Consider the following 26,421-nt stretch of genomic DNA (forward strand, 5'->3'; position numbering starts at 1 on the left):
GCCAATGCCCACCAGGATGACAGAAGGGAGGGCCCTGCTGGGGTAAACACACATCGCCAGCATAATAACATACTACGTATTCTCCTAAGGTCAGGCCAAGTGTGCCAATTAAATTAGATCATGTTTTCTTTCCTTCCTTCCTGTTAAGTCAGAAAGAACATTACCAAGAAACACATGAGAATAATTTATTTTGGCTTTGAATGAACTATTCACTACCCCCACTCAGTTCAATTTATCTTTTGGCTCTCTACGGAAATGCTTTACTCTGTATAATCTCAGGCATTTCAGTTACTCAAGAACAACAAAAAAGTTAGTTTAGTCTTAACTAGACAGCTGCAGGTTTCACTAGGAAGGATTACAGGCAGACCACAGGGATCAAGACCCCAGTTCTTGGGAGGAAGTGAGAGAGTGGCATGGACATATATACACTACCAAATGTAAAACAGATAGCTAGTGGGAAGCAGCCACATAGCACAGGGAGATCAGCTCAGGGCTCTGTGACCACCTAGAGGGGTGGGATAGGGAGGGTGGGAGGGAGACACAAGAGGGAGGAGATATGGGGATATATATATATGCATAGCTGATTCACTTTGTTATAAAGCAGAAACTAACACACCATTGTAAAGCAATTATACTCCAATAAAGATGTTTTAAAAAAACCCCGAAAAACTAAGAAGGGAGTTTCATTGTCATTAAAGTAAATTTTAAGAAGTAAAATGGTGATATAATGCAAATATAAAATGAACACGTGTTAAAGATTTTATTCAACTCACTACAAGAGTGAACCAGTAAGATAACACAATCAGTTCAAAGAGCCAAAGGACATTTGAAAATGTGTGTGTGATATAATTATGTGTGCTTTATAATATAAATTATAAAATTCATATAATTATGTAAATAATTAAATGTTAGACTTCTGGGTTGGAAGCAAAACTGGTTAATGTTTTATAGTGCAATAAGCTATAACCTTTGAAACAAACCATAAGCTATAACCTTTGAAACAAACAAACCATAACTTTAGTCCTTTTCCTAGACTCTAATCTTTATAATGACAAACCATTTACAGGGACCAAATGAGACCAAAAATGAAACAGAAGCTACAGAGTTTCATCTGAAACAATAGCTTATGTTTTAAAATGTTACAAACACCAAATCCTTCCAATTCAAGACAAGCTTTTCCTTTGCATCCACTTCTTAACCATCATCAACGGATATAACTGAATTCTGAGTTGTTTGTTTTTAATCTTTTTGCTAGTTTCCTTACACCCACCTCTACCTGATCCCAATGTTTTTGTGTCTTAAAATGAATTTATCTTATAAGAAATCACCAATTAAAAAATATGTTGCACTTTAATTCATAATAGTTAATTTAGCAAGTGCCCCATCATCACAGAACAATAACAGAAATCACAGATGGGGACATGCAACTACCTGATGATGAACAGATACGCACCAATAGCGCTGATATTCGTTTACATATAATCACTGAGCTGCTGAGTTTCACAGCAGATTCCAGGGATAGTTAGCCAAAATCCACCAATGAGCATTTCATGGGGAGATGAAAAGACTTGGAATGACAGATTAAATGGCCTCTAGGTGTTGGCCATCACCTACTAGCCTGTGCCACTCAATCGCAGCATACTCAAGTCTTGACAAGGCTCTTCTAAGACAGTAGTTTTCAAATATAAACAACTGAAGCCCCACCTGCTCACTTCCAAACCTCCACCTTTTACCTGTGAAAATCTTAGAGCTCTAAAGAACTTAGCTGGAAAATCACTTAAACAAAGAGGGAAGCAACAGGTAAAGAGTTGCTGAGATCACTATTTTTTTTTTCTTTCATTTTGTTTTACTTTTTTTAAAGAAAATTCCTGGCTGATTGCTGTTTGGGTGAGATAGCTTAAGTCTGATTCCAAGTGTCTGGGTAATCTCACTGGATTCCCTACCTATTTCCTTCCAGTCTTCTAACTAGTCTAGAGCGCTGTGGTTAATGTATCCTTCCTAGCCAGAATCCACTGGCTAAAAGTAAGAAATATGGACTCTGGGAAACAGCTGCTACAAGATATGACCAGCACATAACACACAAGCAAATACATGCTGACATGCATAATATTCTCTGGTAGTTGCCACTTTTTGGTTTGAAACTCTAAAAATTAAAGCATAACAACACCTTAAAAGGCTTTTATCTACTAAATCTACTATGAAAAATAGTCTTAAGAAATATGGTCTCCAAGATTTGCAAGAATATACCCTAAACAGTTAATCAATGGTGATTGCTGGGTAGCAGGATTATTAGAGACTTTTTTCCCCTCTTTTGGCTTATCTGTAGTTTTTATTTTTCTACAATTCATATATTACTTGTGGTTTTTCTTTAAGCCTAATTACTATAATTTACTTATGACTTCTGCCTGCGTTTTGTCAGAATAAAACCGTCTAAATGGTAACCACGGCATTCTTTCCCTCTTTAGACTTCACAACTTCTCATGAGTCTCCAATACATGCCTAAAGTTTCTTGCCAATCCCATTCTCCCACTAGAAAGCTTCTGATTTTCTAGTTAGTACAGTAAATGAAAATGCACCTAACTCCGTACAGCAAGTGTCCTGGCAAAGGGCACTCAAACTTCTTACTGGCCAAGTGATTCTGGTACAAAGGTCTACTAGGGTCAGCATGGTTTGGAACAAATGCCAGCACATACTGATCTCAGAGCCAACCAGGGAGTTCAGGCCTACCACGTTGGTCATAGGGATCCTGGGGGCAAACTAGATCCTCAGATTTTTCTCCAGAATAGTCTAGCTAATAATCTAGCTAATGGGACCAATTACTGAAAAATAAAAATGATCCACACTAGGGCAGCTTTTTCTTCACATTAGGAGGCAGAGAGTAGACCAGACCTAGGCACTCTGAGTTAGTATTACCAGATTAAGCTTACCTTTGTGGCCATGGTCTTCACCCCACGAATTTTCCACTCTCCATTTCACGAAAGCACCCTCCTGATCATCCTGCAAAAGAGTGGACGACAGTGTGTAGTCTGAAAGTAGATCCGTCCTGATGAGGTGTCATGTAATTTTAGCTCTTATTCAGCCACTCAGAAGAAAGAGCCTTCTCTATACAGCAATGATATACATGACCAGGGTCGTATATCTTCCACTATAACCAAAGGGATACTCGAATAGAAGTGGAGTTTGAATCTCTTGGGGTGAAAATGCAATAAACCCAGCAAAGCGATAAATACTATTTTCTTTATATCCTATTGTATACAGAAAGTAAGCACAATAAAATACCTCTTGGCTAAGAAAAACAAAATATTAAATTACTGAAAGCAGTGAACACCATCTGAAGCCAGAGACACTTGCTTTTAATTAATCAGCATTCTTTGCAGAAGTATCCCACTGTATTTATTTTAGAAATGATTCTAAGACCTGGTCAAGAGTTTAAAAAAGAAAACAAACACATTCTCATCAATACAGCCTACTTTTCTTTCTTAGGGGAACTGAGTAATGACACTCACCAATGTGTTCTTTTATTGATTCAGTTACACAAATATTGAATTTAATAGAGATTGAATGGCAAACCAAACACTATTTTCATAAAAGAAAACCCAGGCAGTTCCGTTCCTTCCATCTTCATTAATAAAATAAGCTCAATTTTCATCTTCTTAAAGGGACAACGATACTCATCATGATAACTTTCATTTATAGTCTTTATTACAGTGAAACAGAGAGGGATAAGAAGCCTGCACTTGGGAAAAGACTCTTCTCTCTCATGTTTACCCAGGGCATTAGCCGATGTCAAAACAACTTAAACCTCGGTAGCATGAGAAGAGAGCTGGCTCCTGAATTATCTCCTAATGATTTCATCTGTCAACTGCCACCTGCATAAAACTGCACGCGTCCCATCTACATGGGATTTGAGTTTACTCCTGACAGTTTTCTTGAATCTCAGTAATTTTCAGTCTCAGAAATAGCCAACAATCAAACCCACAAGTTTCAAACACCCTTCTCTGTACTACCTACCCCTTAATCTTAGCCCCAGGTACCTTTAAAACCACATCAATAAACTATACATTCTGGGGCTAGCTTATTAAATGTTTTGGTTTTCTATTCCCTGCATTATAGTCCATCTTTACTTTCCTTTTAAATATAACTGTTAGAATCTGTATCACCTAAAGTCATTTAGTATAGTAAGTTTGAAAATGTTTCTTCTTTCCTTTGCCAATGAATTCCTGCATGACCTAGATCAAGCCATGTCATCTACAAATATAGAATAATATCTGGACCTCCCTCAGAGGGATTCCAAGAAACCAGAAACAAGAAAGAATATCCCAGAATACTTACTAGCATTTATCTCTGCATTATCATTCAAATGTAGTGCAAACTAGTTTTGTAGTGGTCAAAAACTCAAAGTAGAAGGAAGAGAAAAATCTCAATATAAAATTCCAGTTATGATAGTATCGATTCTGCTTTATAATATTTACAGGTAATATAGCTCCATTTCCCAGAGGGGAAACAAAAGCATATTAATAAACCATGCCAATGAAAGAATGGAAGTTCCAGAGAAAATGACATGGAGTATGTATGATTTTATTTCTGAAAAACAGGAATACTCTATAATAGAGATGGAAAATGATAAAACCCAGAACTCTCTTGGAAATTACAAGGTTTTTAGTTTGTTTTTCTTTTTAATAATCCTCTGAATAGTTTAAAAGTTTAACTTTAAGGAGCTTTAGTTATAAATCCACTGAATTTTACAATATAGGAGGTCCAAACATAAATATGAACAACTTAATATTTTGAAGTCTTCTCTTCTTTATGATCCCTGAGCACAGGAGTAAATATCTATTCTACAGCCTAGAAATGGGGAGGCTTATTTGTGAAATAAAACTGCAGTTGTTGTTTCCAACACTGTGTCTTAGAAACAGTGATATTATTAGTCAGAGTATTTCATAGGAAATTCAACATACTTTTTACATCCAATTTCCTGAAGCTCTGCATAAATCCAGTAATGGGCATGGAGTCTACAAATTACTGTTATTGACATTTTACTGCAGAAGAATCTGAATGACAAATGAAAGGATGGTGAGTCTGAACACAAGTCATCAAGATATGAACACTTTCAGGGCACATTTTAATTCTTTTTTTTTTTTTTTTTTTTTTTTTTTTTTCTTTTTGCGGTATGCGGGCCTCTCACTGTTGTGGCCTCTCCCGTTGCGGAGCACAGGCTCCGGACGCGCAGGCCCAGAGGCCATGGCTCACGGGCCCAGCCGCTCCGCGGCATATGGGATCCTCCCAGACCGGGGCACGAACCCGTATCCCCTGCATCGGCAGGCGGACTCTCAACCACTGCGCCACCAGGGAGGCCCTAATTCTTGATTAAACTGAAGTTATCCTCTCCCAAGTTCCCTTGCTGACCTCTTTTCACACCAAGAATTTCCAAAGTTACAGAAAAGCAGTTACTTCCTTACTCCCTGCTGACACAAATTCCGCTCCTCATGGAAAGTTTCTATTTTTATTACTTCTGAACATCCAGCCAAACCCCAAGTGAGGCAGGTACAATGTCTTGCTAACTTTTAAAAGAAATCATATACACTATGAAGAAGCTCTGCTGGAATAAACGGTCTGCAGGAGCATGTAGATCCATCTATGCAAACACTGGAGTGGGCACGCTGAGGGTCATACCTTTTCTGAGACGGCAGTGAAGGTCATGGCGTGGGTCATAAGTGACTCACCAAAAGTCAGCCTCTCAGCTTTATTCATGTTCTTCATGGAGACACCAAACACTAACTCATGGTCATAGCTGTAAAAGAGAACAATAGCACAGAATATACAGAGTACAGTCATGGGGGATAATTGGCTTCTGGTTGTAAAAGCATCATAGAAGAACCTGAAGGGGCTTTGCAGCTCCAGATATATCTGGGCTGTAGCTCTTTAGAGAACGTGGTACATGCAAAATTTAGTCTCTCAATGGGATTCCATTCTCTCTGTGTCACAAGAGTACTCAGAAAAATACAAAGTTATTAAACATAAATTCCCCAAATCAAAAAGTTGACAAGATTAGCTTGCATTGTCATTTTGGCAAGAAAACTTAAAAGTTTCTGAAGTAATTTCTTTCAAAAATCGTCTCTTTTGAGCCGGCAGAAGCACTTAGTTTCTGAATTCATTTAGACCACTGCTAACTGAAATTTAAATAAATACTGTCAAAATATTGGAGAATATTTTCAAAGTTTAAAAAACCTCATGAATTCTCTCTTTTAGCAGATTTCCTTTCTCCTGTTGTTAACTGTCAAGATATTTACTCAATTTCCTACAAGCAATAATTACTTACAAGTAACACTAAAGTGATATATTTTAACAGTCAAGGAATTTGAATGATTCAGTTCACAAATCAATCTTCCTTGTCATAAACAACCAGGAGGAATGCTTTAAAGTATGTATGCATATTAGCCCTAGTTGTCATAAAGACAAAATACATAAGGTATCAAAGCAACAGAAGTAGTTAAGAAGGCTCAAATAGCAAACAAGAGATCTGGAAAACCTTTCATTATATCCCCAAATGCACTACGCAGATTTATACAGTAATCAATTACTATTATTTTTATAACCTTTCATAATCCAACTCTCTTTTTTTTTTTTTTTTGGCTGCGTTGGGTTTTCATTGCTGCGTGCAGGCTTTCTTTAGTTGTGGCGAGCTGGGGGCTACTCTTCATTGTGGTGCGCGGGCTTTTCATTGCAGTGGTTTCTCTTGTTGCGGAGCACGGGCTCTAGGCACGCGGACTTCGGCAGTTGTGGCGCACGGGCTTAGTTGCTCTGTGGCATGTGGGATCTTCCCGGACCAGGGATCGAACCTGTGTCCCTGGCATTGGCAGGCAGATTCTTAACCACTGTGCCACTAGGGAAGTCCCAGTAATCCAACTTTCAAGTTGCCTTTTTAAAAAAAAAAAATTTATTTATTTGGCCGCACCGGGTCTTAGTTGCGGCACACAGGATCTTCATTGCCGCATGCAGGATCTTTAGTTGCAGCATGTGGGATCTTTTAGTTGCATCATGTGAACTCTTAGCTGCAGCATGTGGGATATAGTTCCAGGGATTGAACCCGGGTCCCCTGTATTGGGAACGTGGAGTCTTAGCCACTGGACCACCCATGGAAGTCCCTTAAGTTGTCTTTTAAAAAGTAATTATTGTACAAAAATAAAGACAAAAAGTATGTGGTATCTTTGATAAATACTTGGTATCAAATACTTGGCATCACATTATTATATCTTTTACAATATTACTTTAAGTGTTACATTATTTTTTTTTAATCAAAAAAAAATTTTTTTAAGTGTCTTTCTCATGTAGGATGACTTTTTAGGAACGTCCAATAATTTCAACTCAGATATGAAGTATGATCTTGACTTCCCAGGTTAGAGCATATAAATATGTGAAGTTTCTGCTATGAATCCTCAAACTCTACAAAATAGAAAGAAATAGACCCACCCTCAGGCCAACCTTAATCTTTGAGTGAACCTGAGCTGAGTCACTTCATACCAAGAGTGCACTCCAACAGTCACAACCCACAAATGATTTTCTATTTTAAATTTCTTGCACTCACACATTCATGTCACTGAGGCCCAACTTGCCATTGAAGTGTTTTCCAACATCACAGCCAAACCATACAGCCTAGAAATAGAGGAAAGAAGAAGAAAGAAGTCAACATAAGTTCTTCCTATTACACCAAAGAAGTTGGAAGAAGGGTTTTAACGCCTATGCAGAAGACAAAGAAACAATACCAACCTCTCCATCTTTGATGGAGGCAGCAACCATCTTTTTCAATAAGTCAATGGGCTGGTTGTTATATAGAGTTTTCCTCCCTCCAACCATGTTGCTTAAGTAGTCCACCGTGTAAAGTTTGCTGTACTTGTGGTGGGGCCGAGGGTCATTCACTAAACAAATCTATTGAGATCAAGAACATGTTGATTAGAGCATAAAACCAGGAGTGTCAAGCAAGATACAGACCTCTCCTTTAAGTTCATATATTTGTATCAAGCTTAGCGCCTCTGCCTACCAGAACAAGCGTTACACATTGTTAAATGAAAAGCAAAAGGTGGCAAGGTCATGTGAGAGAGGTCCCTGTATATTCTAATTAGTATAAGGGACATATTTGGGAGTTGCAACAACCTGTATTTCCTACTGGCAGGAATCACCCCAAAACTAATTCTGCAGAATTGTGTGCACTGAGTAAGGCAAGTTGGCAATTCACGAGTCCATCACTACAAAACCTCCGCTCTCAAGTTACCAGAAAGGCTCAACATCTGGCAGTACCACAACTGAGTTGGGACTCCAATCATAAAACAACGCCATGTGCTTTTAAGACGGTCAAGATGCCAATGAAGAAGGCTCTAGTCATCTTGCTAGGCAGGCGGAGAAGCCCTGAAGTGAGCGGGAAAAACTAGGATGGGACACTGCTCCTTTCCGCAAGAGAGTCCCGAGAGGGGCCCACAGTAGAGTGATGCTCTGAACCCATGGTAAGAAACTCCCAATATACTTTTATTGTCTTCGCACCTGAGAATGACTCAGGGCCCAAATCAGGGGAGCTTATGAGAATTAAACTGACTGCTGGCCCATAGTCAGAAAAGTCTCTGATGAGGAGCACTGGGGATCCTGATATGATCAACTGAATTGGTACATAAAATACCTCAGAGGAAGGAGGAAAGATTTTGTTTAGTGTCTAGTTTGATGACCATGCATGGTAACCCAGGAATCGTGTATTCTTTCTTGTAGTCAACAGGCATTTGAAAGTAAACAGCCAGGGCTTCCCTGGTGGCACAGTGGTTGGGAGTCCGCCTGCCGATGCTGCCGATGCAGGGGACACGGGTTCGTGCCCCGGTCCGGGGGGATCCCGCGTGCCGTGGAGCGGCTGGGCCCGTGGGCCATGGCCACTGGGCCTGCACGTCCGGAGCCTGTGCTCCATGGCAGGTGGGGGGCCGCGGCGGTGAGGGGCCCACGTGCCACGAAAAAAAAAAAAAGAAAAAAAAAGAGAAAGTAAACAGCCAGTGGCTACCAGTGCCAGTCTCCAACCTTATCTTCCATATTGAAGAGTGGCTTGACATGTTCCTTGTAAAACTTCAAGGGTGTTATGGGGCCAATCTTCTGATAGTTTTTATCTTTGTCTCGATACTCCCAGGTAAACGTCTCTGGTGGATTACCCAAACAGATGCACACCACTCTGAATATCTGGAAAAAAGGAGGACAGATGAGTGATGGCTAGGGGGAAGCAGTATTTTTTACCTCTTCATTTTCTTCTAGCTTGGGAAACACAAGAAATCAGTGGCTAAATTCAAGCCAGAAATTTCACAGGAAATCTAATATTGCTCCAAAAATTGGAAGGTTGATGTCCAGGATTTGATATCAGCTAACTTCTGAGTTCTTAAATAAACACTGTGAACAATACAATTCTGAAATGTTAATATTTAGTGCTTAGTATTTGCCCTGCAAATTAAACTTCCCTAGCCAAGAAGTCACTCACCACTGATACACAAGACCTGGGTTGCTGTTCTGCTGATTATATTTCAAGTGACAAACAATTACATACATTTTATAAATGGATTTCCTTCCTTTTATGTTTCTAGGTTTTGCTTTGATTGTGACAGGGGTCTCTACTCACAGAAAAGTCATTAACTTTTTGGTGGAGCTTAGATGACAATGTCTATTAAAATTATTATTAGAACAAGACTAAATTTAGTAGTAAGGTACGAGTTTTTGGGTTGTGAGACCTAAACATACTATCCAATGATGTCATAAAACCTTCAATTAGCATTATTACAATCCAAGGATATTTCAATATTTTATATTATTTTCATCTTATAGAAAGACAAAAATAGAAGTATAGAGACATACTTTCCTCTTCTGTATCAAATTTGCTTTATCTTTTAAAAAATACACACTATGATCCGCTTCTTCTTTCTCCACCCCAGGCACCACCCTAATCCAATCTTATTACCTGTATTATTTGCGCCATACATTTGTATTGATATACTCCAATACAGTCAAAAGAAACGGATCCTGTATTTATTAAGTGTGACTATTTTGTGCTAGATACTATATATCTGCTAGGTTAACTTAATTCTCACAGAACTCTCTCAAGGCATAATTTCCCCTCCTTTTTCGTTTCTTCCCCCAAAAGAGATAGAGACTCAAAGAAACTAAGTAACCTACTTAAGATCACATAGCTAGTAACTGGCAGAACCATGGTCTAAACTGACGTCGCACACTGTCCCCCCCCAAAAAAAGTTTTGCTCCATTGGTACAGGTTTTAAAACAAAAAAGGGAACATTTATTGACTGTTTTCTGTGCTGTACTACAATCTTTAAATATCATATCTCTCAATCCTCTCAAAAAAAAAGGTAGGTATTATTCACATTTTACAGATAAGGAAACCAAGGTTCAGGGAAATAATTAGCTTGACTGAGGTCCTAAAGCCAATAAATCACAAAATTAGGATTTGAACCCAGGTCTGACCTCAGCACTATTTCTATAACACCATGAATTAAGCATTTGTCGTTTACTGTAACTTTCTCGGTTTCCTATAACCTGTCTCTTACAAAAGGTCATAAACTTCTCAAGGATAAGGACCAGGTCATGGATATTTTGTATCTCCTATAGCATCTAGCACTATATCTGACCTAGATATGATAAATGATGTGAACACTGTTCCACTCTCCACCACAGGATGAATAATTTCAGAAGTACCACCCTTTCTTCAAGTCACTTCCTTGTTGAAGATTCAATAATGCTTTCCTATAACAAATCTAAACCCCATGACCTGATCTATTTGTCTTCTTTTTTTTACTTCAGCATAACATACATTCAACAGTTATACAAAGTGCACTAATCTTACATACAAAACTCAGTTCAATTTTTTACATAGGTATACACCCATGTAACCACCATTCAAATCAATATACAGAATATTTCCAGGGTTCCAAAGGTTCCCTAGCTCCCTTCTAATCAATAACCACACCTTCCCCAAGGTAAGCATCATTCTGACTTATATAACCACTGATTAGTTTTGCCTGTTCTTTAATTTCATATAAATGGAATCACACAGCATATTCTCTGTTGTGTATGGCAACCTTTGTTGACATAATGCCTGTAAGATTCATTCATGGTGCTGTGGATATCATTAATTTGTCTTTATTGCTGTGTAAATATATTATAATTTATTCACTTGTGTTGGTGGACATTTGAGTTGTTTTCAGTGTAGGGTTATTTATAAAGCAGCTAAGAATATTTTTATCCAAACGGTTTTCCAGAGGCTTGAAGGAATTTCCATACTCTCCAGCAAAGGAAGAAAGTTCCAGTTCTAACAATACATTCTTGCCAAGCCTGGCACTGTTATTTTTAATTTTAGCCATTTTGGTGGGTAAGTAATGGTATCCCCAATGTGGTTTTAGCTTGCATTTCTCTGATGAACATGGTTGGATTTTAAAGGCTCTCTGTAACTTCACCCAACCTTGTTTCCCATCATGGAGCCTGCTCACCCGTCAGGCCTGTCTATGTCTCTCCTTACTGTCCACTCAATGCACTCAGCTCGCTGTCACCTTCATAACTTTACTGTCTCTTCTGTTCCTCAAAACCCAATCCTACTCCCATGCTATAAACTCAGTGCAGGGAACTCCCTGGCGGTTCAGTGGTTAAGACTCCACACTTTCACTGCCGAGGGCCCGAGTTCAATCCCTGGTCAGAGGACAAGACTCCGCAAGCCATGTGGCACAGCCAAAAAAAAAAAAAAAAAAGCTCAGTGCAGGATGACCCTTTTCCAGAAAGTTTTCACTAATTAAATTTTTGTCAGAAGTATTCAGAGAAGGGAGAAATTAGTGTGAGCTAGAAAAATTAACATTTGATTCCATAGTGTCATTTGTGTTTCTCTGTCTCCCCTGCTAGACTTAATCTACCAGGGACAGAAACTAGACCTTAGACGTATCCCCACATTAAAAACAGTTTTCTTAAATTGAAAGTTCTTCTCCAGTGACTGGTGTAAAACTTAAATTTAGGAGTTCAAACTGGGCAGACCCTAAAAGCAGAACAAAAGGGAAGGCTTAGAGAATAAAACAAAGCTATAGCCTGTAAGAAATAAACCTTTCCTTCCCCTCCTCTCCTTGGACCCCAACTCTGGAGAACTCCGCTGTCCTTAACCTGGCAGATCCCACCCTCTTCCCTCACTTTACCCTCCACTCCCTTCAGAAATGTCGGCTCCTGCCTCTGCTCTAGAAAGAATCACCAGAGAATGATCTATGATGGCCTGATTTCTTAATACACCCAACCCCACCACTTTCAGCCAGAAAGACCACTTAAGGAGCTTAGTTTTTGATACTCCTTAGCTGTACATTGGTAGTTGTTTTGAGCAGCCAGGACTTCTCCAGACTGACCTTTAGGTAAATTCAGTAGATACCCCAGTCCCTATCTGGCTTTAGGGAACACATGTCCAAGATCCCCCAATTCTAAATCGGTATCCATATGTCATCATCAGCCACTGAAATTGTATTTATTTCTCTTCATCATCTCCAGTGCATTCATTCTAGGCCTCAAAAAGCCTTGGGACAGACTGGAACCTGATACCAAGGCTCAAACTTATTCTCTGAACCAAAGCTAGAAAACTAAACATAGGCCTGCCTATGACATTAGGCCTATAATTAAGGGTAAAAAGACTCTTAATTCATGTGTTATTTTGGAAGACAGAGCCTGACTCTACCATCTTAACAGAAACAGATTAACCTACAGATGAAGTTATGTTTGCCTTTCATTTTATGTTTTGTTTCCCAAGAGAGAATCTTCCTTTACTAGGATTTACTTTGTGTTTTATGAGCCTAAACAGCTGCTCCTTAAACCACCTCTTTTTTTTTTTTTTTTTTTTTTTTTTTTTGCGGTACGTGGGCCTCTCACTGCTGTGGCCTCTCCCATTGCGGAGCACAGGCTCCGGACGCGCAGGCTCAGCGGCCATGGCTCACAAGCCCAGCCACTCCGCGGCATGTGGGATCTTCCTGGACCGGGGCACGAACCCATGTCCCCTGCATCGGCAGGCGGACTCTCAACCACTGCACCACCAGGGAAGCCCCACCTCTCTTTTAATGTTGCATCATTCTCAGGTTGGTTTCTAGTACAGAAAAGCAGCAGCAGGGCATCACATTAGCAACTGTAATTGAGCTAATCTAGCCATGGATTAATGAGCTCTGTTTGGGATTCATAAGGACCAGAGAGTCATTTTGTATTTGCTCAGCACCAAGGCCACAAATGGCACCTTTCATCATGAGGACGCTGCCACTGGTAACTAAAGACAATGACAATGAAAGTATATAATCAGAACATGTTTAAGTAAGGAAGGTTTTAAAGACTTAAATGATGTGTATTTTCAACTAGTAATCGTTGTCACATGTGTATGAACATTTTATATGGGGTCATCTTGATTAATTCTCAGTCATCCAAGGGTGGTTTATCCAGTTCAGTTAGGCTCTGGCCAAAAAAAGGAGGCTAGGGCTAGGCCTAATGAAGATTTAAGACAACTAAGTGAATTTCTGTTTACTTTAAAACACATTCTAAATACAAATGAGTGTTTGACACTACAATTTACATATACCTCATTATGCACTTGACTCCCTATCTAAAGTAAAAAGTGTTAAATCATTCCTTCCTTCTCCCCAAAAATGCATTAAAGGAAACCTGCATTTTAGTTATCTAAATGAATTCTATGATTAATCTTTTTGGAATACAAATACTTATGCCCTACTGCATATGATTTATAAATCTGAATTTTTATCAGAGGTACACATAAGGCATGAGTGAGGATAAGGGTGATATCTCTTTCTCTTGGATTTTAGTAAAACTGTAATTTGAGACATGTTGCTTTGTTTACCATGACTATAATTATCCAAAGCCATTCAGATTCAAGTCAGTTTATAACACTTTGGAAGGAATATTTGGCTCCAAGTCAACTAACAATAGTTAAACAAGCTCTAATTTTTTAAAACTCTCCAAAGTATAGTCTCCAGGGCCCCTGATACTACATTTCTTGATAAGAGACTCTGCTGTTCTGAAATAATATTCCCGGTTCCCAAAGTATAAAGCTGGCACTGAGTTTTGGATATCTGAGTCTGCTCTCTGGTGGGCAACTTGGGAGTGTCACCTGCTTCTCACAAGATGCACTTGGTATTCAGGACAAAAATAGACGCTGGACACTGAACACAAGTCATTATGCAGAACTGAATACTGGTGAATAATAAAACCAGGAAAGGGAATGGAAAAAAGAAAAAGGACACAGAAAGCATGAAATACAGGACATAGGGAAAGAATGTGTGGACCCCAATTTAAAGACAAATGATGTGGGATGGAGTCAATTCCTATACCCATGGCTAAACTGGGAGACAGACATCAAGTGAGAGGAGGAAGGCAGGATGCAATAGTTGAGAGTCACTCATGAATACTTAGAAGAGTGAGAGTTGAAAGCCAGCTACAGGCAGACGCAGAATGGAGGAAACCGTAATAATTAGAAATGTTAGAATGGGAAGGTAGTGCAATGGTAACAACCAAGCTACTTGTAATGGAGCAAAATTGATAAAGCTAAAAGATTTCAGTGCTTGGAACCACTGCAGAAGTGACAGAATATTAGAATCTTCATTTGTATTTACAATACTGTATTGCCTAGTAAAGTCTAAAGCACTGTAGAAATGTTACTTACTTCTATTGTTATAAAAACGCAAAGCTACAGTGCCATTAAGAAATCACCTACTCTGACTTTTTAGTTTCACTGATGGAGAAATTAGGCTCATAGGTAAAATGACCTATTGATCACAGAGTTGAATGACCGCAAGGACACAAAAGTGGTCAAAGAATATAGCTGAACTTTGAAGAAAGTTCAGTGCTAAGGGTAAATGAACCAGTTACAAGAGGGAAGGAGCAGAGACCTTAGTGACTGCTGATAATGCACAGAAAGGAGAGAGAAGACAGCTCTCTACTGCTTTCTGGTGGGGAATGAAAGAAAGGCAAGGATCTGTTTTAAAAACAAAAATCTTACCTGTGCCTGCAGAAGCAGGCAGAGAAGGAGATACTTTCTGGGGGCACCAAATATATTTTCAGGCAGGGAAAGACATAAGAAGGTACACTTAAAGGGTATGTGCCCTTCTGTGATGTTAAGAGAAATGAGGTCATACAGATGATAACTAAGAATCAAATGATCATCTTGAGACTCCTTCTAGAGCAGTGGTTGAATCAAAGAAATAGTTAGAAATTCAGACTCTCCAGTCCCACCCAGACCTACTGAATCAATCTGCACTTTAGCAAGATCCTCAGGGGATTCAACTGTACATTAAAGTTTGAAAGCACTACTTCAGAGCACATTTATTCTTTCCCTCCTCCAAAACCTTGCTTCTTCAATTACTGCTTCTCTCACTCGCATCTCCTATCCCTTACCACACACAGGTTTCCTCATCACTGCCGAAAAGCCCTCTCTCCTACCTGTAACCCCTCCCACTTCAGACACTATACATCACGCCAATTCTTCCCTCTTCCTTGTCCTCCACATCAGCAAGTCCTGACAGCTTCACTTCCAAGATACACCCCCAAATGTATTCACTTCTCTTAATCCTCACTCTCATCAATCTGGTCGGAACCACTAGGATATCTCATCTACACAACCACAAGAGCCTCCTAACTGGTCTCCCTACTTCCTCTCCCACTGTTTTACCATCCATTCTCAAAACAGCCAGAGTGGCATATTTTTAAAACAAAAATTAAACCATGTCACTCCTCAGTTTAAATTCCCCAGTGCCTAGCTCACTTAGAATAAAATGCAATATCCTTACCATGGCTCACAGGTGCTATATTAGCCGGTTCTCATTTCCTCTGAGATCTATTCCAGCCATTCCCACTCTCTTTCCAAGCTCGAGTCACACTGCCTTCTTTCTGTTCCTCAAAAATACCAAGCTTCCTCCTGTCTTAGGGCTTTTGCACCCACTGTCTCCTCAGCCTGCTATGCTCTATGTCCAGATCTCTGAATGGATGGATTCTTCCTGCTATTTATATCTCAGCTCATATTTGACCTCAGAAAGGCCTTTTTATTTTTTTGGCTGTGCCATGGCTTGCAGGATCTTAGTTCCCTGACCAGAGATTGAACCCCAGGGCCACAGCTGTAAAAGCCAAGCCCTAACACTGGACTGCCAGGGAACTCCCTGGAAAGGCCTTTCTTAACCACCCTATCAATCACTGCATTCTATGTTCTTCAGAGTACATATCACATCAGATTGTTTATTTACTTGTGTATCATCTGTCTCCCTCCACTAGTATGTAAAATCCATGTGAGCAGGGACCAGGTCTGTTTCAGTCATCACTGTACCCACAGTGCTTAGAACATGCTTAATATTTAGTAGGTACTCAATAAATACTTATGGAATAAATGTGTATCAACTTCTCTCCTCTGCACTGCCCAGCTTCTTGAAACCCCCTGCCTCTCCGTGCCATGGTCTGACTCCTCTCCACCTAGCTCCTTCCCTTCTCCATTCCACACACCCTTACTCAGGAATCAGCAGCCTTTCCTCAGTCCTCAGAGTCTCTGGCCTGTCTGCAGCATCTGACAGTGATGACCAGCACCTACATCACACAGTTCTGGCACTCACTTTTATAGAAATGGAAGTTTTATGGAAACAGATTATTTTCCAGAATTCTTTACTCAGACCTATTCTATCCTTCCATTCTCCCTCAGGAATTTCAATAATTCGCAAGGTTTCAGCCACCGGTACTAGCATCATTATCACTTTTCTAGATCATTCTCTTTCCTGAACTTTGGAATGATTTCCATATGCTTGAAACCCATTTCCAACTGGACAGTGCCTTGGGACTAGGCACTCTGAAGTCAATATTTCTCCTCTTCACGGTGGCCTCTGAAAAGAGCTTCTCTTACTGACGTGTGTGACCCACAGCAGCATTCTCCCAGTTGCCAGGCTTAAAACCTTAAAGTTATTTGTAATGATGAATCCTTGGCAGATAAGTTGCCAAGTGCTATGGATTTTTCCTCTGAGATCTCTCACATTTCTCTCATTTCCATTTCTATCCTCACTATTCTTGTTCAGGCCAAATTAGTACCACCTGGACTGCTGCAGCTTCTAACTGGGTTTCCTACCTCTCTTCCTTCCAGTTTCACCTATTTAACTAAATCTCCTGAAGTGCAGCTTTACTTCAAAAGGGAAATGCAATTTGTGAATATAATCTATTTCCTTTAAGAACCTCAAGGGAAAGGTTAGTCCCCTATTCAGTGTCAGAAATGTCCTCTATGACTATCAGAATAATAATTCCTTTCCTCTTCCAGAATCCAAAAGAGAAGACCATATTAGAAAATGTTACATCTTAGCAGCAGTGGCTCTTAAACCAGAATCACCTGAGAAGCTTTTAATGGTGTAGATGCCACAATTCAACAAATGCCAAAACAAAATTCACCAGGAAAACAATAAGAGAACAATGAGATGGGGGCTAACTCTACAAACACTAAAACACTATAAATAGCTTCAGTAACTAAAATACAGAATTACTGGCAGATGAATAAACACACTAAACGAACAGAACTGCATGCCTGGAGACTTCAGAAATGATAGATGGCATCTCAAATTAAGGGGCAGGGAGAGGATGGACTATTTGAAAAGATGTGGGTCAACTGGGTAGCCTTGAGAGGAAAACAGTTAGATCCATATCTCATACCCTATGCCAGGATAAATTCTAAATGGATCAGAGATTCAAACACAAAAATCAAAACTCTATAAGTACTAGAAGAAAAATGGAAGAATTCTTTTATAATTTGAGAAAAGGTTTTCTAATTAAAAACCATAAAAACTTCAAATTTGACTATATATAAGTAAAAAATTCTGCATAGCAAAAAAAAGCATATCACAGATAAGCAACAAACTAAGAAAAAATTTTTGCATCTCTTATCACAATGGGCTAATTTCTGTAACATTTAAGGAATACCTAGAAATTGATAAAAGACCAAGAAAAAAAACAAGTAAAGGATAAGAATATACAGTTCACAGAAAAGATGCTTAGCCCCACTCAAAGTAAGAAAATATAAATTAAAACTACAATGAGATAGTTTATCTATCAGACTGTTTACCTGTCAACTGTGTACCTTATCAGATCGGTAAGGATCCGATTGTTTGATAAATGCACTGCCTTGATAAATCTAAAGGGAAACAGGTTCTGTCAGATATTGCTGATGAGAGCGTAAATTGATAGACCCTCTTTGTTATGTTTTTTAAAAAAGAAATCTCTGGAAGGATGACTAACAGCTAAAACTAATAACAAAAACTAATAAAACTAATTTGGGGGTACATGGTAATTGGAAGGATGGAGAATAGGGTGAGAAGACTTCTCACTGTATATCTTCTTCTATTTTTGATATTTATGCTAAGTGAAATGTCAGACAGAAAAATACTGTATGATATCACTTACATGTGGAATCTAAAAGATACAACAAACTAGTGAATATAACAAAAAAGAAACAGACTCACAGATACAGAGAACAAACAAGTGGTTACCAGTGTGTGTGGGGGAGTGGGAGGTACAAACTAATGGGTGTAAGACAAGCTCAAGGATGCATTGTACAACATGGGGTATATAGCCAATATCTTGTAATAACTGTAAATGGAAAGTAACCTTTAAAAATTGTATTAAAAGAAACTATAGGCTTTAGAGAAAGACAAAGAAAATGAAAAAAACAAGTTATAAAACAGTGTATAGGATCCCTTTTTAAAGCTATTCTCATATGATCTTAAATGAAAAAAATATGGAAGAAAATGCACCAGAGTGTTAGCAGTGCTAACCTTTGGCTCACAAGGACTTTCTATGTCATCCTTCCTTGTGTTAGTATGTAATTTCTTATATTTATGAAGTTTAAAAGTACAAGCATTATTCATGCTCCTGGTATAACACTCAAAAGTCTCTAATGTGCAACACGGTAGAATGATTAGCAAATGTAATTCAAATATGTTGTATGTTTCAAACTAAGAAGTTAATTGTTCAGTTGAAAAAATAAAATAAATGGGTATACCTCCGAAAGAAAGATAACTAGGCCCTAATCTCAAAGAAAATGACCTTGACCTTAGGTCTGAAGCAAGCCTAAGCCCATATATTATTTTTGTTTGTTTGTTTGTTTTTGTGGTACGCAGGCCTTTCACTGTTGTGGCCTCTCCCATTGCGGAGCACAGGCTCCAGACGCTCAGGCTCAGCGGCCATGGCTCACGGGCCCAGCCACTCCACGGGCCCAGCAGCATGTGGGATCTTCCCGGACCGGGGCACGAACCCGTGTCCCCTACATCGGCAGGCGGACTCTCAACCACTGCACCACCAGGGAAGCCCCCATATATTGCTTTTAAAAGCTGAGAGCCACTGCTATAGAATTTCCTGAGTAAATCATAATGACTCCCTGTCTCTTCCTATGGCACTGATAAATATTGTTTCTGGTCTTTGTTCTATGTTTTGTTTTTTAACAGACAGTTTTGGTAGAGAATACACTTAATAATCCTAAAGGAATCTGGAGGCTAAAAGAGAGTAGACACACTAAGAAAACACTACAACAGAAGTGACTACACGGTTCCAGATCTGCCTTGTCTGTCATCACAACAAACAACCTGCCTTTCTGTTCTCTTAGAAAGAATGCCTTTAGCATACATACATTTCATTCAAAGCTATCTGAGCTTCATGGCTGTTAAGTCATCATTTTGATGTGCCTACAAGACTAGGCAAAACATACGTACTGATTTGCAGCTTTAAAACCACAGCTAGGGCTTCCCTGGTGGCGCAGTGGTTGAGAGTCTGCCTGCCGATGCAGGGGACACGGGTTCATGCCCCGGTCCGGGAAGATCCCACATGCCGCGGAGCGGCTGGGCCCGTGAGCCATGGCCGCTGAGCCTGCGCGTCTGGAGCCTGTGCTCCGCAACGGGAGAGGCCACAACAGTGAGAGGCCCGCATACCACAAAAAAGAAAAATAAAATAAAATAAAATAAAACCACAGCTAGACTCTTCATTACATAAGAGTCAGGTTAAATAAAGAGTTATCTAGGGGATTGTAAAAATCTAAAGACCTATACCACACAGAATTCTACAGTCAACAGTTTACCTAGAATCATTAAGTAAACAACCCTATTTATAAAACATCCATACTCAGGACTTGGTAAGGTGGTGTTGTACTATTTTTCCAAGGTTAGGAACAGGAGAGAAAAGATATGTGAAATATACCTGCCCTAATTTGTTTTTGTTTTTTCTTTTGGCCGCACCACACCACACGTGGGATCCTAGTTCCCCAACAAGGGATCGAACCTGCGCCCCCTGCACTAGAAGCGCAGAGTCTTAACCACTGGACCGCCAGGGAAGTGAACCTGCCCTAATTCTTATCAGCTAATCCCAAAGTCAGAACATGGATTTTAGACATATCATTTAAAAGATCATTAAAGCAAACATCTTAAGCCAACAGAATGCTTGTGATTTGCAATAAGTGTTATCTGAGCCCGTTTCCATAACTCTTTATAGAACCTTCATCCTTACTACATCCCACCATCTTACTATAATCATAAAGAAAGGCAAATTATGCAGGAGATATGGCCTCAACAGGAGAGATCATTCCAAGGAGAAAGAGAAAAAACTAACATTTATTGGACCACTGCTATGTACCAGGCACTACGCCTTACACTCTTATACTTAATTCCTTATTTGATCCCCACAAAAATCCAATGAGAAATATATTTTAAACCCCAAACGGAATCTCAGACAGGTTAAGTATTTTATCCAAAATCACAGAGCTGTTAAGTGATAGAGCCGGAACTGAAACCCATGTCCTACTCCAAAACCTATTTTCTTCTACTACAGTCAGATACCTCTCTTAACAAAGAACACTTAAGGAGTAAAGAAAGAGGTAAATATGAGATAATTTAAATGTATCTAGCAAAATGAAAACTCTGTATTCATCCACTGAACAATATTTAAGAAATGAATATTGTATCAAGCTAGACGTGTTACACTTGAACAAACTGAGACTTCAGAGCTTCAGGAACCTGTCTCAGGTCACATGGCTGTTAAATGAGGAGATCAGATAGCCTGACTCCAGAGACCATGCTCTCGACTACACTATGCTGCCTCTCTAAAATTCAAAGGAAAACACGAGTGAAGCATTAATGTTGTGCGCTGCAGTGAAAAAATTTAGGCCATCTTAACTCCATACAAACAGTCTTGAAAGTACTGTTAGTTGAGTGATTCCTAGTAATGGGCCCACTAGATGAAAAAGGGAAATGTTTGTACTTTTCTCAAAGTGATTTCACAGTTTTATACATATTCATCTGGATTATGAATAGTATTTAATAATAAAGATTTTCAACTGCCTTGATAATAAATATTACTACCTTATATTTGTTTAATGCTTTTTAAGTTTTCCAAAATGTTTTCACATACATCATTTTAACTGTTATAACCATCGATAGCTTCTCATCTTTATTCCTATAGAATAAAACCAAAAGACCTGGCATCTACCTAAGATCCCTCACAGCTCTGCCTTTCTAGCTTAATTTACTACCAAACACACTCACAAAATGTTACATTTCAGCTACCATGTTCTCTGAAGATTCCACCTTTGTTCATGCTACTGTACATGTAATTCCTGTTGTCTGGAATGGTTTTCCCAGTTACCCATCTGGTACATCTTTACTGCTCTTTCAAGAGCTGGTTCCAATATCTTCCCCATGAAACCTTCAGTTCACTGAATTAGTCACTCCCTCCTTTATGACCACCAAATTCTTTATAACACATCTCTAGCATAGGATTTATTTTAATTATTCATGTGTTTCTTTTACCAAGAGATTGAGCTCCTTGAAAGTAGAGACCATGTCTTTCTCATCTTTGTATTCCCAGTGGCAAACTCATAGCATGTATTCAATATTTATGAAATGAATAAAAGAGTGAATTATGGAATAATAAATTGGGAAATAGAAGATATAAGTACAAGTCCCATACTAAACTGCAAAGTTTATACTTCAGCTTTTTCAGCTTTAAAATAAGTAATTTTCTTCCTTTTATTTTTTAAAGATTCTACACTTTATTTTTAATTTATTTATTTTTGGTTGCATTGGGTCTTCGTTGCTGCACGCGAGCTTTCTCTAGTTGGGGCGAGCGGGGGCTACTCTCTGTTGCGGTGCATGGGCTTCTCATCGCAGTGGCTTCTCTTGTTGTGGAGCATGGGCTCTAGGCATGCAGGCTTCAGTAGTTGTGGCACGCAGGCTCAGTAGTTGTGGCTCGCAGGCTCTAGAGCACAAGCTCAGTAGTTGTGGCACACAGGCTTAGTTGCTCTGCGGCATGTGGGATCTTCCCAGACTAGGGCTCAAACCCGTGTCCCCTGCATTGGCAGGCAGATTCTTAACCAGTGTGCCACCAGGGGAGCCCTTGTTTTTTTTTGTTTTTTGTTTTTTTTAATATTTATTTATTTATTTTGGCTGCACCAGGTCTTAGTGGTGGCATGCAGGATATCTAGTTGTGGCATGCGGACTACTTAGTTGTGGCATGCATCTGGGATCTAGTTCCCTGACCAGGGCTTGAACCCAGGTCCCCCACATTGGGAGCTCAGGGTCTTACCCACTGGACCACCAGGGAAGTCCCTAAAATAAGTAATTTTCAATTCAATTCAACATTACCTACAATGACCACGCTTCCCAATCAATGTAACAGATAGGCATATTCTGAGAGTTCTTTAGAAGGGACACAAAAAATCCAAATAATTGTTATTACCTCCTCCATCATGGCATCCTGTGTGGCTGAGATTTCTCCTTTGGTTGCGCCACTGTGTACCAGGTTCCTTAGTCGTATACAGAATTCTCTCATCTATGATAGAAACTTATTCAGTTACCCATATTCAACTATAAATGAGCCTAATAGACCAGTGCTAGCTCTATTTTGAAGTATAACTCAGCCAAGACCCCAGGCAAAGTTCATAAAAGCAAATGCATCTTTCCCCAACCAGTCCACTTAAACACAGAGCTAAAAACACTCTCCATAAGGAGAAAAGACATGAATCATTCCCCAACAATACTAGATGGAACTGCTCCTGCTCTGCAACTGATGGTACCCTCTGTGATACATGTCTGGGGATGGGGAAAACATGTAATTCCATAATGCCATCACCCTCAGAAAAAGCAAGAGACAAGCTGATTATGCCACTAAGTCACTCTAATAGATTTTAATTTACAACTTTACTGGTTGTCCATTTCTGCTCTGTAAAATCATTATGACCATGGCTATGCCAACCCCCAATATACTTTTCATTTTTGTTGTCTTCAATTTTGAGAGATGCCAAAGATAAAAGTGAGTCATAAACCTAACCACTGTGCTAAAGAGAATCTTGCTCCCACCTGAAATGGAATCCAGTGCTATACTATTAATGACCTTTTAGCCTGTGGATAATATTCCCCAGTTTCCTGGATGGAAAATAACCTACTTCTAATATTGAGGAAACACATTTACAGTTTATTTTAAAATGCAGTCTTTCTCCCAGGAATGACAAATCCAATTTTAGCCTCATAGATCAAGACAGCAGATTCTGGCAACTCCCAGTTCTTAAAAAAGATGTCTGGCTGGCAGAGCAGCATCCCTGTAGGATTCACAATCCTCCTTGGGAAAATGGGTTATGTAGAGAAGAGAGAATGATTCATTAAGACAACTGAGGCAATAAAAAGCAGTTCAGTGACTACATCAAATGTTAAGTGAATGGATAAACTACACTGATATAGTTTGGGGAAGCTGCAGAACTCTGCATACTCTCTGAGGAAGTCTTCCAAAGAGTTCTTTTTGGTTTTACTAGAACATAAAGCTGCCCCAGTCCACCTCCACTAGAACCAAGTTAGCATGCTTATGGCTGAGAATGGGGCTTTCTTTCCTCAGTACCCATAAGAAAATATTAAAATCAATAGAAATAAAAGTGGGAGATTTTTAAAGAGAAGGAAAAAAAACACCCTAATCTCAATTATTTTTAAAGTTAATATGAGGCTACATTGCCTTGGATAGACACTGAGTAGCTATCTTGTACACAGACTGTGTATACTGAAATGCCCAGGAATGTCCCTGGAAAATCAGTTAGGAGTTTTAAGGTAAGTATACTACATGTAATCCCACCCTGCTCCATATGCTGTACCTTGTGATTCAGAATATCATTCATCCTTCTGGTTGCCTCTGTTGTATAAGATTCAGGGAAGCACTTCTTAGGGATGACACCGTATTTTTCTAAAAGAAAACAAATTTTAATGTTCAATAAAGTAAACGTATACTCCAGTGTCAGGAACCCTGGCAAAAATAGCTATTGCTTTTAAAAACAGGCCATATTGGGCTTCCCTGGTGGCGCAGTGGTTGAGAGTCCGCCTGCCGATGCAGGGGACACGCGTTCGTGCCCCGGTCCAGGAAGATCCCACATGCCGCGGAGCGGCTGGGCCCGTGAGCCATGGCTGCTGGGCCTGCGTGTCCAGAGCCTGTGCTCCGCAACGGGAGAGGCCACAACAGTGAGAGGTCCGCATATCGCAAAAAAAAAAAAAAAAAAAAAGGCCATATTTTGCTAGTCTAACTCCAAACTTAATGACCTTACAATATTATTAAACAGGTCATTTAATCTGCCTATTTATCCATCTATCTTGAATTAATTCTGTTCTTTTTAATCTAACACACTTTGTAAAGTATTCAGCATGATGAAGTTTCTCCAAAAGACAATTTTTTGAATGAGGACATTTTCAAACAGTTGCAGTTTCAACGCGTTTCTTGATTACATCAATGGATAAGAGGTAAACTTTTTCATAGAAAGTTAGTTCTACTTAATACAACCTTTTCTTCTCTAACTCAACCTTCACAGTACCTATCTCCTTACCTCTAATTTAAGAAAGGTACTTAATAGGTAAGAGTGTGAGATAAAGGTTCTTAAAGCTAACTGTATACCCCTCTGGGGACCAATTCTACTCTGTACTTAACCACCAAAGAAATGACCTATGCCTAACTACAGAGCCTTGCTTGATCATGCTGGGTTTCTGTTTCATTAGAGAAAGGCTCTTACCAACAATATTGACAAGCATATCCCATTGTCCTCCATCATTTGCAGGATTCGTAAGCAAATACTGCACCAGCCTACCATCCTCAGGCTCCTTTTTCTGGGCTGTGTCCACAAAAGCATTTAAGAAGAAATAACAGCGTTCAACCTAGAGTAAGAGAAGTTAAATAAAATTAAAGGAGAAGAGAGCTAATATCTTTATTGGCATTATCAACAGAATATGAGTCCTGGAACTACTGCAGACCCAACAGAGTAGGTATTTTTAAACTAAAATTGGTAATTACATAGCAGTATCTCTGGGGCTTCCCTGGGGGTCCAGTGGTTGACTCTGCACTTCCACTGCAGGGAGCATGGGTTCGATCCCTGGTTGGGGAACTAAGATCCCACATGTCACGTGGTGTGTGTGGTGGGGGAAAGCAGTATCTGGTTTCATGAGAATGTCTGAAGTGTTTTCCTTTATCTGTGTGTACACATTGTAATAGTTTATCCAAAACAAGGCACTGCTTTATTCTGAAACAGAAAAATCTGATATCTAGAGTCTTCAATCAATAAAGATCTAATGGATACATATAACATACACTTTAAAGATAAAAAACTGGAATAAAATTATTTACTGTTTTTCAGACAAGTATTACCTGGAGAAAGGGAATTAGGTCCTAGAAATACAAATAATCTACATAAAGATGCTAAAAGGGGAAATCACTGAAAACAAAATAAAAAATTTTAAATAAGAAAGAAACAAGGAAGTAGTAAGGTGAGTCATCAGACTTATTATTTCATTGCAAAAAGTAGCCACCTACAAACCAAAAGTAGTTCTGCCTTTGAAAAGAGTCAACTTTTGATACTTTGGAAATCAGAATAAATGCTGTCCCATCTATAATGGAAGGCAGACTACAACTAGAAAAGCAAGAAATGAAGAGATAGTCGCTACCAAGGCTGACACTGAAACCAAAAGAATATTTCAAGATCAGTCCCATACCTTGTCCCAGAAAAAGAGGTAAGACTGACTAAATTCAAATTCTTCAATATTTAATTTTCTCATGAATGGAAGTCTCATAACATTCAGACAAGAAAAGATCCAGCAACGCCCTGAAAAAAGAAAGCAAATCAAGAAAGTATGATGAATGTTCACATAGATTACATTCTTCCAACTGTATTTCCCAATACTGAATCTATGAGAAGATCTTGGACAATTTAAGACCAAATCAGAAAGAGCAGAAAGATACAAACACAAAAACAAGAAAGGTAGTACTTACTATTTGCAATATATATGCAAAGGTTTATATCCTTAACATATAAAAAAAACTCTTTACGTATCACATAAAGAATCAATTACAAATCACCTAAGG

At 39.2% G+C, this 26,421-nt stretch overlaps 1 protein-coding gene across 4 annotated transcripts in view; it reads right to left on the reverse strand.

Annotated features, from left to right (window-relative positions):
* Nucleotides 1-26,421, reverse strand: part of BLMH (bleomycin hydrolase) — a 42,893-nt gene that overhangs the window by 12,695 nt on the left and 3,777 nt on the right. For all 4 annotated transcript variants that reach the window (XM_081220243.1, XM_081220242.1, XM_081220241.1 and 1 more), the window contains exons 3-11: nt 26,052-26,161; nt 25,079-25,220; nt 24,176-24,264; nt 22,777-22,869; nt 9,052-9,207; nt 7,768-7,926; nt 7,586-7,653; nt 5,674-5,791; nt 2,928-2,997 (exon numbers count right to left, since the gene is read on the reverse strand). In XM_081220243.1, the coding sequence (XP_081076369.1) occupies nt 2,928-2,997; nt 5,674-5,791; nt 7,586-7,653; nt 7,768-7,926; nt 9,052-9,207; nt 22,777-22,869; nt 24,176-24,264; nt 25,079-25,220; nt 26,052-26,161 (1,005 nt within the window). The remainder of the gene's footprint in view (nt 1-2,927; nt 2,998-5,673; nt 5,792-7,585; nt 7,654-7,767; nt 7,927-9,051; nt 9,208-22,776; nt 22,870-24,175; nt 24,265-25,078; nt 25,221-26,051; nt 26,162-26,421) is intronic.

This window comes from Mesoplodon bidens (assembly GCF_964165515.1).
Source record: "Mesoplodon bidens genome assembly, chromosome: 19".
Lineage (NCBI taxonomy): Eukaryota > Metazoa > Chordata > Mammalia > Artiodactyla > Ziphiidae > Mesoplodon > Mesoplodon bidens.